The sequence below is a fragment of the Lucilia cuprina genome, chromosome 3 (assembly GCF_022045245.1).
Source record: "Lucilia cuprina isolate Lc7/37 chromosome 3, ASM2204524v1, whole genome shotgun sequence".
NCBI lineage: Eukaryota > Metazoa > Arthropoda > Insecta > Diptera > Calliphoridae > Lucilia > Lucilia cuprina.
The window spans coordinates 12063067-12075186 of NC_060951.1; the positions used below are offsets into that span (position 1 = coordinate 12063067).

At 30.9% G+C, this 12120-nt stretch overlaps 2 protein-coding genes across 3 annotated transcripts; one reads left to right on the forward strand and one right to left on the reverse strand.

Annotated features, from left to right (window-relative positions):
• Positions 1–36: 36 nt before the first annotated feature.
• LOC111688425 (dystrobrevin beta) lies at positions 37–2924 on the reverse strand. 2 transcript variants are annotated; one of them, XM_023450935.2, is made up of 9 exons: positions 2553–2924; positions 2275–2494; positions 1946–2195; positions 1557–1847; positions 1214–1493; positions 1065–1158; positions 881–998; positions 635–818; positions 37–567 (listed from the first exon to the last, which is right to left on the reverse strand). In XM_023450935.2, exons 1-9 carry the CDS (start codon positions 2719–2721, stop codon positions 179–181), a joined length of 1995 nt encoding a protein of 664 aa, XP_023306703.2. In that variant the 5' UTR covers positions 2722–2924; the 3' UTR covers positions 37–178. The 2 variants fall into 2 exon arrangements, with proteins under 2 accessions (XP_023306703.2, XP_023306701.2); XM_023450933.2 differs by having other exon boundaries at positions 635–821.
• Positions 2925–3646: 722 nt separating this feature from the next.
• Positions 3647–10587, forward strand: LOC111679669 (structural maintenance of chromosomes protein 6). Its single transcript, XM_023441265.2, has 16 exons — positions 3647–3903; positions 4492–4714; positions 4770–5043; positions 5110–5236; positions 5291–5368; positions 5423–5595; positions 5699–5902; positions 5980–6179; positions 6242–6890; positions 6957–7176; positions 9002–9172; positions 9243–9599; positions 9679–9762; positions 9836–10060; positions 10140–10270; positions 10345–10587. Exons 1-16 carry the CDS (start codon positions 3781–3783, stop codon positions 10367–10369), a joined length of 3264 nt encoding a protein of 1087 aa, XP_023297033.2. The 5' UTR covers positions 3647–3780; the 3' UTR covers positions 10370–10587.
• The last annotated feature ends 1533 nt before the right edge of the window (positions 10588–12120 follow it).

Below are 12120 nucleotides of genomic sequence, written 5' to 3' on the forward strand. Positions count from 1 at the left end.
TGGTAAATATATTTATTAAAAACCAGTCATATATTTCAGACTTTATAACTTTTTTTGTATATCAATATAAAAAATACTCTGGAATGATAAAAATTTCCATAAAAAACACATTATTTTTTATGTTAAAGCTAATTAAAAAAGAATTGCAAACAAATTATAACAGCGAGCGTAGAAATAATCAATTAAGGCTCTTTCTTCTGCCTTCTTCTGTTTTTATAATAGAATCTAAAACATTTTCCAAATTTTGTGTAGCTTCGGATAATTCCGTATTGTCACTGTATGAGTCTTCCACTATCTCTTTAACTTTATGCAATAAAAGTTTGAAATTTGTCATTTCAGTCTCACGTGTATGCATTGTTAAGACGACATCATCGACTTTATCATGAAAATTAAGTTCATCCTGAGAGGAAACTTCAGTAAGTACACCTAAAGTTTGGGGATGTGATGTTAGGGATGGTGGCATTGATGACGATGAACGTTTTTGATTAAACCACAAACTCAAGTCGTTTATTGAGTAATCTGATTTGTTGGCATCCAAATAACTACGATTTATATCGGCACCATTTACTACATCATTAAAATTAGATAATTTATTATTTTTTGGATTTTTTTCTCTTTTATTTAAATAACTTACTTGAATGTGTTAAATTGTCTTTGGGTGTGTTTAACAGACGAATATGGTTAATAGCAATAGTATTAGTTTGTGGATTAAGAACCGCACTAAAGTTGTCTAAATCTGTGGATGTTTTAGCAAAATTTGAACGATTTGGTGTACTAGATGTTGGAAATGAGCTAATAGCTTCAGTAGTGGAGGTATGCTGCTGTTAACAATAATTTACATTAAAATAATACAATAAATAGTAAAAATATTTCAAATTACCGAAAAGTTGCGCATTTCTGTTATAATATCCATTAAAAATTGCTGATGATCGCTCAGGAATCTCGAGAGTTCGTCTTGAGTAGAAGTTTGTACACACTTTAACTGAAGTTCCAATTTTCTAAAGGAAAAAATTCAAATATATTTTAACAAGGATTTTAGTTAATTTTTAATTATAATCTCATACTCATTCTGATGCAATAGTTTGTCTATAATTATTTGCAATTTTCCCGAAACATTCAACGCTGTCGAAGCTGTTGTAGTCAAGCATGAAAGTGAAGCTAAAATAGAGCAAATTACTTAGTAAACAATTATTCAGCAGCGCAATTAACTTACAATCGATTTTTTGTATATTTGAGCTTTGAATCTTTTTATTCGGCGACTGAGAATGATTTAAATTAGCCACTGCTGTGGCTGCTGCTGCTTTAACACTAACTGTAGAGGCATTTGAAGTACGATTGGTGGCAATTGTTACTAATTCAGTATCATTATGAACCACCGTATCATTGATATTACAAAAACCTTTAGATTCTTCTTCATTTGACTTTTCAGAATTACAGAAAAATACCGTACATAGTTTGGCAAAGTAATGTGAAAACTTTTTCGTTGGCAAATCCTGTAAATAAAATATAATTATTAGATACTTATATCTATTTGTTAGATATATGTTTTTGTTTACCTCGGTAAAAACTTCATACATCTTATGACCCACAACATGTTTATTAGTGCTATAACCGGTGGCAAAACATTTCAAACATAACGATAAATCTTTGCAGGATTGGCATTTGAATCTTATACCAGTTATTTTGTCCACATTACATGACGCACAAACATTTAAATGTATAAGTTTTTCAGTATCCTCGATACGTTTAATTAATGCCATTAAATTGGCATAAATTAGAAAACGCGTCTGTGTTGTTGTCCAAAGAGAATGAAATTGATAATCGGTAAGTCCAGATGTATTGTGACACTAAAAAAAATTTGAATTTTTTAATTTAACTTAGTTCTCACAAATTTAATACAAATAAAATCTGTTCAATGGTGTATAACATTGTATTTAATACATACCCTGGCATAACACTGATCCATAACTAAAGTAATATTTTGTGCTCCATAGGCTGTTCCTTCGCCGATATATGAAAATATTTTGGACAATATAATCAATAAATATTCAAAATTTAATTTGGGCACAGACTTTGTCTTCTTGTGATGTAGTAAATTATAGAATTCAGGTATCATCTGATCGGAAGCATATAACTTACAAAGCAATAGAAAAGTAATTTTGATTTCCAACAATGATATCGAATGACGACGATGTCTGTAATTATTTTATTTATTTTTTTAGTATTGAACTAACATATAGGTATTTAAACTATATTTAAACAAGTGACACATACGGATCATAGATATTCCAAAAGAAATTGGAGAGAATTGCCGTTGCAGATTCCAAGCTATATAAAGGCAATTTTGTAAAGTGACCCAATTTTTCGCAAGCATAATATACATCATGTATAAGTGAAGTTAATTGAAAGGGAGGAACCATTAAGTTGACATCACCATCTCGTATACCATGACGTTCCATAACAGCCAATACCAATTTATATGGAATATTGCTAGCTGTATTGGAGCACAATATTTTAATATCCGAACACAATTTACATACTTATTTACTTACTAAAAAATATTTTTTGCAACGCCACAAATTTTGCTGCACAACGATAAACCGTGTACTTATAATTTTCGAATTCATGATGTAGTTTGCTTATAATTGCTGTAAGTTTAGGAAAATCATAGATTTGTTCTTTGCCGCCACCACAGGTGTAATTACAAACACTTGTTGCCATGATTACAATTTGACTTTTTGTGATAAATCTGTGTACAAATTTTGAACACAACTTATGTTTAGTAAAATGTGTACATATATCCCTTGTCTACTGCTTTAGACTTAATTATTATTTAATTATCTTTTAATAATGAAAAATATTCGTTTGCTTTTAATATTTTCAGGCAAATATTTAATCGTTAATATAAATGTCAAAACAAATTTGAAAATATTTGCATTTACAAGTTGGCAGTTCTGCTGTAGTATTCACAATAGTTAAAACTTATGATGCCATATGTTGTAAATGAGTATTTTGGGAATATTTTAAGAAATATATGTCTTATTAATATTATTAGTTTCCCAGCAGTTCGACGGGACAGTCCCGAACTGACCACTTAACCTACCACTTGTAGTGGCCCCTAGCCAACTGACTACCCAGGTGATCAACCATTTTAACATGGGCTTGTCCTACGAGGAAGTCAATCGTCACTCTATACTCTCGCTCTCGCTTACAAAGGGGACACTCAAGTGACGACTGCCTTCATTCTCGTTTACAAATAGTTTATTTGTGACGTAAGTTAGAAGTGTAGAAATCGGATGCCATACATTTTTTGTAGATTTCATCATTCTAGGATGTGTACTACAACAAAAAACTTTTTTTTACAAAATTTTCAAATTTGTTTTCAATTTTTTGGGGTGACAACTTTTTTTATCAATTCGTATAAAAAATAATCAAAAATTAAATTTCTGTCAAATAATTATTGTAAAGCAGTTATACTGTTTCATTTTTTGTAGTTATTAATTTGCAAAAAAAAAAATAAGTAAATATTAAAAAATATATAGTTTATGATGTTATCTGTGGTTTATGTAATAAACTTTGAATATTATTAAATCACAATAATCATTTTAACAATGCATCCGGCAACTATTAATGCTTAGTAAAAACAAATTGGCAACACTATGCAAAATAAAGCAATCACCGCCAAAATAGTTATTTTATTTCTAATGAAATTTTGTTTTTAATAAAAATACCTTTAAATAAATAAATTGCAGTTAATTTAGTTCGATGAGTTAAACAAAAATGAGTTTGAGTTTAACTAGAAAACGTAATCGTACTAGCGGTGCTGGAGACGCTCAAAATGAAAGTGTCTCAACAAAGCGTCGCAACTGTTCCAATGGAAATTTATCACAAAACACTACATTGGTAATGTATATTATGATTTTGTTAATTTATTTATTGTATTATAATATGTTTTTATTGCGGAAGTCTTATCTAATTTTTTTCCGGGGGGAAATTTTGGAAATTCCCGGACATTTTTTAATTTCTTATTAATTTTTAGCTTGAGAAATTACGTATAAAACTACGATTATCTGAATATCATTGTTCGTTTGAAGTTTTCCTAGGAAAGAGGTTTTTGCCTCTAGACCCTGAATAACTTTAATACAAATTTTGTTTATATTTAAAATGTATAGGTGGTACTTTAACTGATCACTGATATGACAAATTAATACTTTATTTTGGACTGATTGCAATATAATAGCGTGATCCACGCAGGATTTCAACCGGTCTTATCTGTTTTACTACAGTCTATTTTGTTAAATGTTAATTTTTAGATTTTTTTTACTTTAAAAATCTTATTTGCTTTGTATTCTTAAATTTTGAAGTAAATAACAATACAACCCGTTAAATTTGAAAAATGCTGGGCCTCTAGGTATAATATATATAAATAAAAGAATTTAATAAAAATAATAAACATACTATAATATTTATTTCATACTTTTTCATTTTCAGTCACAAAGTCAGCGTTTAAATGAAGACTCACGACGTTGTGGTAAAATTTTGCATATGCGATTGACCAATTTTATGTGTCATTCAAATTTAGTGATCGACTTTCATTCTCGCGTTAATTTTTTAGTGGGAAGTAATGGCAGCGGAAAAAGTGCAGTGTTGGCTGCCTTAGTTTTAGGCTTAGGAGGGAAAGCCAAAGATACTAACCGTTCAAACAGTGTCAAAGGTACAATATTTATATGAATATCTATAATATTAATGCTCAAAATGTTTATTTAAAGGTTTCATCAAAAATGGTGAAACAACAGCTAAAATTGAAATCGAAATTGCCAACGATGGTCCACAGCCATACGAACCCTACGTTTATGGTGACAAAATTACAGTTGTTCGAACAATATCAACAAGCTCCGGTGGATATGCAATAAAAGCAGCAAACGGTTTAGTAGTTACGAAAAAAGTTGATGATTTGCATCGCATTCTTATGTATCATAATGTACAAGTTGATAATCCCGTTTTTGTATTAAACCAGGACAGTGCTCGAGAATTTCTTAAAGAGTTAGTTAAATAATTAGTTATATTTATTAACAATTAAATTACGATTTATTTACTTTTGACTTGTAGATTAGAACCATCTAAGAATTATAGCCTTTTTCTTAAGGCAACACAAGTTGATGTGGTAATGGAAAAACTTAATGAATGTTTACATTTGCATAAATCCCATACACATGAGATGAGTATTTATAAAACTGTAAGTAAAATAATTTTCCATTAGCTATTATTTTAATAAAATTTTATGTTTTAGAAATTGGATAAACAACGTGAAGATATAAATGAACACGAGGAAAAACTAAAACAGATTTTATCTTTTGAAAAATTAAAGGTATTTGGCATTTAAAATATATGGGTAATAGTTACAATATTTAATTATTTATAGGATGAATTATTGAATTCTGAAATAGAATACTTGTGGTTATTAGTCAAGGAAAAAGAAGACACTTTAAGAGAAATCGAAGAAAAACTTGAAAAATATCAAAGAAAAGAAAAGGAAATTATGGAAACAATTCAAAATAAGGATGGAGTAAATTTAGTGCTAAAACAAGAAATTGAGTGAGTTATCATAATCTACTTTTTTAAATGATCCATTTTTTATGATATATTCTCTAAATAAAATTTATATTTATTAAAATTAATATTTAACATTTTTTTTTAGAAAATTTGATAAAATAATTTCGTCTAAAAATAATGATTATCAACAGGAGAATATGCACTATAGAGAAATAAAAAGTAAAGTTGATACGCAAACAAAATTAACAGTAACGTGTCAGGAGGAAGTAGATTCCTTAAAAAAGAAAAGATCACGTTTGGAAACACAAATCGAAGAAATCAAACGACACATTGATGAACGTTCCAAAGGGTAATATATTCTCTGTACAAATAATTAACAAGTTTAACTGTTTCATGTCTTATATAATATTTTTATGGTCTTCATAGCAATCAAGATGATGTTGATGCTTTGCGAGCTGAAAATAAAAAAAATATTGATGAATTCACTAATCAATGCGAAATGCATTTAAAACCATTGATAGAGAATTTAAAACGTGAATTAAAAGTTCTCAACGATAATAAATCTCAAAAGGAACAAATTATACACGAAATCAAGCGACGGCAGCGGGAATGTACAGATGAAATACGTAAGTTTCAACGATTATTCTTATTTGTTGAACTATTTCATTTTACTCGTAATGCTTATTAGGTCAACGAAATGTACAAATCGAAAATGTCAAGGCTAGTGCAAAAAATAAACTTTCAATATATGGTGAATATATGCCGGCATTAATCAATCAAATACACAAAGCCCATTCCGAAGGTAAATTCTCCCAACTACCCAGAGGTCCAATCGGTAATTATGTGGAGGTGCCGAGGCGTGAATATCGTGATGTTATTGAAAATATGTTAGGTGGTCCGTTGCTAAATGCCTTTATTGTTAACAATAATAAAGATCGCGATACGCTAGGAGCGATTCTAGATAAATTTACCTCAAATCGTCCAAATATAATCACAACTGCTTTTCGCAATCAAGTACACAACGTAAGTGAAGGTTGTGTACATCCGCCACAGAGCACAATTTTGGCATTAAACGAAATAAAATGTAAAGATCCCGTAGTTATGAATTGTCTCATAGATCGTGTACAAATTGAAACAATACTTATTACCAACAGCAAGGAGATGGCCGAAAGTATAACATCAAACCGTGCACACGTTCCAAGGAACTTGAGTAAAGTCATTGTTTTAAATGAAAATAATGTTATTTTTGAATATTATCCCATGCCAAATTATCGTATGTATACCGCAAAGATTAAACAAGCGAATTTTATTCAAGTTAATATTGATGAACGTATAAGGTAATAAAACGTAAAAATAATTGCTTTTTTTTTTGTTTATACAATAATACCTTTTGTATATTTAAGAAATTTGGCAAATGAAAAAGCATCACTTGAAAAGAAGTTAAAAGATCTAGAAGTCGATTTAAATCATACCGGCCAACAAATACCACAAGATTTGAAAAATATTGAAAAACAGCGCGTTAAATTGCATCAACACGAAAACAAACTTGCTGAACTTCAAGAAAAAATAACTGAACTGCAAAATGTAGAATATGCGGATTACAATTCGGAAATTGAGTATTTGGTAAGTAGTACATTTAGGTTCAGGTTTTTAGTATTATTAATTTTTATGCTAAGAATAGAGGTCATCAGAGAGTCGTTGGTAGTACTCGGAGTTTAGGATTTCCTAGTGAGTTGGATAGTATCAATGCTTAACAGCAGAATTATCAACTTAACCTTGATAGGATTCGCAAACGAGTTACCAGAGGTACACCACAAGGAGGAGTGTTATCTCCCCTACTATGGTTGCTGATGGTCAACTCTATCGTAAGGATCTTTGAATCTAAAGACAGGAAGATAGTCGCTTATGCGGATGACGTGGTGCTACTGGTCAAAGGTAAATTTCTCCCGACAATCATTGAGGTCATGCAGTCTGCACTAAGTGATCTATCAACCTGGGCAAACAGAAATGGGTTGGTGTGTCCATCCATATAAGTCGGAGCTAGTTCTTTTCACTAGTAAATATAAAGTTGAGAGTTTTAGCTTGCCAAAATTGAACGACGTTAAACTGACATTATCGGAAGGAGCCAAGTATTTAGGGACCTTAACCGAAAATTGTCTTGGAAGAAGAATATACAGGAACGGCTAAAAAAGGGTCTCAATGCCTATTACACATGCAGAAACTCTATAGCTAAGAATTGGGGTTTTGCGACTTGACATGGTAAACTGGATTTACACGTCGGTAGTAAGGCCCATTATTACCTATGGTTTTACTGTGCAACTATAGATTAATACTTAGTAAGGCTCAAAGGTGTGCTTCTATCGGCATAACAAGTGCCAGGGGCAGTACACCGCAAGCGGCATTGTATATTATTCTGAATCTTCTCCCAATTGAGAAATATATTGAGAGTGTAGCGACTAGGAACTTATTTAGATTGTTTGAATCAGCTCTAGTAAGACCAAAGCGGGTAGGCCACACTAGAATACTGACGAGGAATTTAGGAAAGTACGGAGGGTATTTGTGCAAGGGTTATTTGGTAGATAACAACAGAAGAGTGTCCTACAGACTTCCGGACGGATGTAGAGTCTTTCAAGCGGAAATCCTGGCTATATGAAAATCCGTGGATATTATTAAGGCACACATTACTAGGGGATCGGAAGTGACGATTTATAGACATGGAAGGTTATACACATTCAGGATGTGTTGAGTACCGGGACACTGTGACATACAGGGAAATGAGATTGCAAAAAAAATCTCACACTTCTCTCATCTCTTCACTTCTCTTCTGTCTTCTTCTGTTTTCTCCTTGTTCTTCATTAAAGGGATTCACAATGGACCTTTGGTTCTCCGAGTAGATGTATACATGATATACAACCCTTTTAAACTAAACTAAACTATGCTAAGAATCGTTTAAAGTAAACTATGTGAATAACTTTGTTCAGACCTTTTTTAAATCTTGTTAAGTTCCTGTTGAGTTGTGGTTCAATACTTTTTAGTTCTAGGTGAGTTCTTGTTCTATTTTAGTTCAGTTCTTTTTCAATTACGGTTTAGTTCTAGTTTAATTCTAGTTCGAGTTACTCGATTCGAATGAAAAACTTTTTCGTTTGATGTTTTCGTTTTTATTTCAATGTTAGCCTTGTAAAAGTTTAGTTCTGATGTAGTTTAGTTCTAATTCAGTTATAATACAATTAAATGTTTAATTGCTTTAAAATCGTCATTTATGGATTTAGTTATTAAATGAGAAACAGTAATTTGTAGTTCAGATATTTTAAAGTTCTTTTTCAGTTCCAATTGAATTTAATTTCAGTTCTGGGTAGTTCAGTTCTAGTTCAAACCTAGTTCAGTTCTATTTCAGCTTTATATCTAATATCTATATAATTTTCTAAAAATATTTACAAAATTAATTTAGAAAAAAGAAATGGATGAAACTAAAGAGAGACTTGAAAAAGTTGAAGAAACCTTAAATGAAAAACGCATTCAACAAACCGACATTAAAAGGGAAAAAGAACGATTTGAAGATGAATTAAAAGCACAACACACCATTCTAGAGGAATTACAAAATGAAATTGAATCCTATAAGGTAAGGAAATATTCTATGTTTGTGGTCACAAATCATATCACGCTAGTTATTAATAAAAAATTATGTTCAGACTCAATCAGATCAAATTAAAATGAAACTGCGAAGTGTTAACAACAATGAATCCTTAAGTCGTGAAAAATTAACAGAAATAAAAGAAAAACTATATAAATATCAGTGTGATAGAAACGAAATATTAAAAGCTTTAAAGCAAGCCAAGAGTACAGCCAAAGAAAAGGGTGAACGTGTTGATACGAATAATAATATAGAAGATATACGAGAAAAGATAGCAAAAATAAAAGCCCAACTGAAACATGGCTTGCCAGTGAACTTAGATCCTCAGGAATTGCGTGAATTGATTGCTACAAAAAAAGAATCCTTAGAGGCTAATGAAGGAACATTTGAAAATTTAAAAATATCAATACTTATGGTAAATACATATTAATTACATATACATACATAGTTAAAAAGTTATACTAAATTTTTATTATTATTTTTTTTTAATATAGTTAAGAAAATCTTTAAAATTCCGTTTTGATTTTTTGAAAAAGCTCAAGGAACATATGGCTGTTATTTTACAATTATCTTTTAGTGTAAGTTTGCATTTTTACTTATAAATGTTTGTTACATAATTATTGTGTAAAATTACTGTCTCCAATCCTTTAGATGATTTTAAAATTACGAAATTTTGAGGGCACTATAGATATTAATCATCAAGAGATGAAATTACAAATTTCTGTTATTCCTCGTGATCATAATAAAAATGCTGTATCTAGCACTAAAGCGCTTTCGGGAGGAGAACGTTCATATAGTACAGTAGCATTTTTAATTTCATTATGGTCTTGTGTGGATCATCCATTCTACTTTCTAGATGAATACGATGTATTTACAGTGAGTATATATATAATTTTTTGTTATTAGCTTGACTTATATGAAAGCGAAACAATGCATATGTTTATATTATTTATAGGACGAAGTAAATCGCGAGTATATGACACGATTACTTATTGATGAAGGTCGTAAACGTGCCCTACGTCAGTATTCATTCTTAACACCTCAGGATATGACACTAGTACCAGAAAACTTTATAAAAATACACAGGTATTACTATTTAACTAACAATATTATTTATATTTATTGACTGATTTTATGCAACTTTAATATTTTGTTTTTAGACTTGCTGAACCTGATCGCCGTTAATAAGATTTTATGTTTAATGAATTTTTCAAAGCAACAAATCATTAGGAGTATGCAGCATAGAAAGCAACTGGATTTGCATTAATTTAAACTTGACTTAACTATATGTTTATTTATATTTATATTTATATTTATCCGTTGAATTGTCTTTCTTATTTTTTTGTTTGTAATAAAATGTAAAATGTTTTTAAATACATTTTAATTTATCTTATAAAAAATAATTCCATTAATACAAACATCGTATTATTACGCATTTTGGACTCGATCTATTAAGTTATTTTCTTTGTGTGTTATTGTAATTTGTGAACTACCATTATTTTTATACCCTTCACCTTCGTGAGAAGGTTATATATAAGTTTGTCATTCCGTTTGTAATTTCTATAATATAATTTTCCGACCCTACAAAGTATAAATATTCTGAATTCTTATAGATAGCGGTGTCGATTTAGCCATGTCCGTCTGTCTCCCTGTGTGTATGAATGTCGAGATTTTTTAACGTGAGCACCTGCCTTGACGGCCTTATCTCTTGGTGGTCTTTTTCATCCACTGGGTACATGGATGGTTCGGTCCATGTACAAGCACTTTGTTGAAGTACTCGAGCTATCTAATTCCTTGCCATAGCAGCCCCGTTGCGGTATGGCAGGCAGCATAGGATCAAATCCCAATGCGAACGCCCACAAGGAAAAAGCAATCACTGGTCTAAAGTCAATAGAAGGGGCTGACGAGTCCCAACATCAGGTAAAATCAATCTTCCGGCAAACCGGAAGTGACCACCCTTATGATGTCATGAAAGACTGAATTATTCAAAATGCAATCTCCATCATCAAATGACCCATTCCAGTGCATTTCTTAACCTCTTTAACCCGCGCGACCACACAACTAAGATGGCTCTGTTGTTTTGGTAGTCCGAAATCTATATAAATAAAAATCAATTGTCGTTCGTTGGTAATTGCATCAGTTGAGAACGGCTAGACCGATTTGGACAATTTTTTTACTGAAATGTTCGTCATAGTCCAACTTAGGTTTTTACGGAAAGAAAAATTGACCGCGCCCACTTTTTTCGATTTATCTAAAATCGGAAAACGGCTGCACCGATATGGCCAATCTTTTATTTAAATGATCGTAGTAATCTAATTTAAGATTTTACTGAAAGAAAAATTTACCACGCTCACTTTTTTCGATTTATCTAAAATTGGAAAACGGCTGCACCGATTTGCCAAAATTTTTTAAAACATGTTCGTAGGAATCAAATTTAAAGTTTTACTGAAAGAATAATTGATCACGCCCACTTTTTTTCGATTTATCTAAAATCTTGGAACGTTTGGACGTATTTGTCTTTTTTTTAAATGTTTTCAATAGTTTACAAAAGTTACTTACAAAAAGAAAAATTGTCCACGCCCACTAATACTCCCACATATTCGCCCACTTTTATTAAATCGTCGGGTAATTTTATGTACTTTATAGATAAAATCCGTTAAAAAACAAAAATGAGCTGCTCATATTTTAGAATAGCCAATGGAAGTAAAAAGTGTTCATATATTAAGTTGTTCATATTATAGAAGCTTCTCACAAATTCACAAATCGAACACAAACATTTTTTCTAATATGGACAGGACAACGTCTGTCGGGTCAGCTAGTACCAAATAAAATGGATCAGGATCCCTTTTTTATGAATCGATCAATGTAACAAAGGAAATAGGAATTTCCAAACTCAATTAATTCCAATAATTTCCCCGACAAATAGTCGCGCAGCA